The sequence below is a fragment of the Plasmodium cynomolgi genome (genome assembly GCF_000321355.1).
Source record: "Plasmodium cynomolgi strain B DNA, scaffold: 1195, whole genome shotgun sequence".
Taxonomy (NCBI): domain Eukaryota; phylum Apicomplexa; class Aconoidasida; order Haemosporida; family Plasmodiidae; genus Plasmodium; species Plasmodium cynomolgi.
In genome coordinates, this window is record NW_004193201.1 from 1 (window position 1) to 1,267 (window position 1,267).

Genomic DNA, 1,267 nt, shown 5'->3' on the forward strand with positions numbered 1-1,267 from the left:
TATACATGCCCTTAAACATAATCAACTTTTTGCATAATATGCCTGTAGAAAATAGAGATTATATATATTTTATCCTTATATTCTTAGAATAATATAATTTTCTATATACATTTAATTTAGCCATTGTATTTATACTTTTATATATCGAGTATTTTCACTTAATTTATTCAGGATTCTGCATTTATGAGTTTAATTTTTAATTTTCATAATTAATTCCAGTCCCATATAATTATTCATGCTCATATAATTTTTCTTATTAAAATCAAAACATTACATATAACTGAATATATTGCAATTAATTATATAATGGAAATATTTTACTTGATTTTTTCTTATTTTATACTGTGCCATAAGTAATGTTATATCTATCATGAGACGAATTTAAATTTGCATCATTATTCTTTTTAAAAAATGCTACATTTTCCCTACTTTCTATATTGTTTTTTATACTTCCACTTATGTATTTTGAATGAAACCATTTTTCCAAGTGGGGTAAACTAAAAAAAAAAAATAATAATATTATATATCAATAAATAATTTATTTAATAAGGGAAGGAAATGTAAATATATTCTTCTAAAAATGTTCACTTTTTTAAATTAAAGGCATACCAACCTTATATGTTAATCCCAAGAGAGAAAATATTCCTGCCATTATTCCAGTTACTGCTGTTGTAGTAATAGTCATAGAACAACTGAAGAAATTTTCAATATCTTTAGAATCTAATGTTGGTATATTCCCATATTTTGTTTTTATATCAGTTAGTTGTGAATAATTTTCTTTAAAATTTTCACAATCTTTCTTATCATCAGAAGTGCTTAGTTGTCTATTATTTTCAAGATTTTTACATGCTGATTTATATATTTTAATACAATTCGATATATAACGTTTGAAACTACAATCATCCGATTCAATTTTCTCTTTGTAAATTTCCTTTAATATTTCAATATTATCATTAAATATACCTAACATTACTAAATTTTCTGGTTCAAAAAGTTCTTTATTGAAAGTGTAATAAGGACAGACAGATATTTCTTTTTTTTCTATTGTACCATTTAATGCATCAAAAATACGGGTAATAGTATCATCAGACACATTATCTTCCTTTGTTTCATAATATAACCAATTGTTTATATTGTTGCAATATTTATCAGATTCTTCAGAACTACCACTGTATAATAACTTCAAATTTCTATAAAGATTTTTACAAACATTTTTTTGTTCATTTGAAAGTTTAGGGATATCTGAAGAACCATCGCAAAAAGATGG

The 1,267-nt window shown here is 23.1% G+C and overlaps 1 protein-coding gene across 1 annotated transcript; it reads right to left on the bottom strand.

Annotated features, from left to right (window-relative positions):
- Positions 1 to 594: 594 nt before the first annotated feature.
- On the bottom strand, positions 595 to 1,242 carry PCYB_007160 (hypothetical protein; the record flags this gene model as incomplete). Its single annotated transcript, XM_004228137.1, has 1 exon — positions 595 to 1,242. A coding segment is annotated over one exon (645 nt), but the record flags the coding sequence as incomplete, so codon positions are not given.
- Between the last annotated feature and the right edge of the window lie 25 nt (positions 1,243 to 1,267).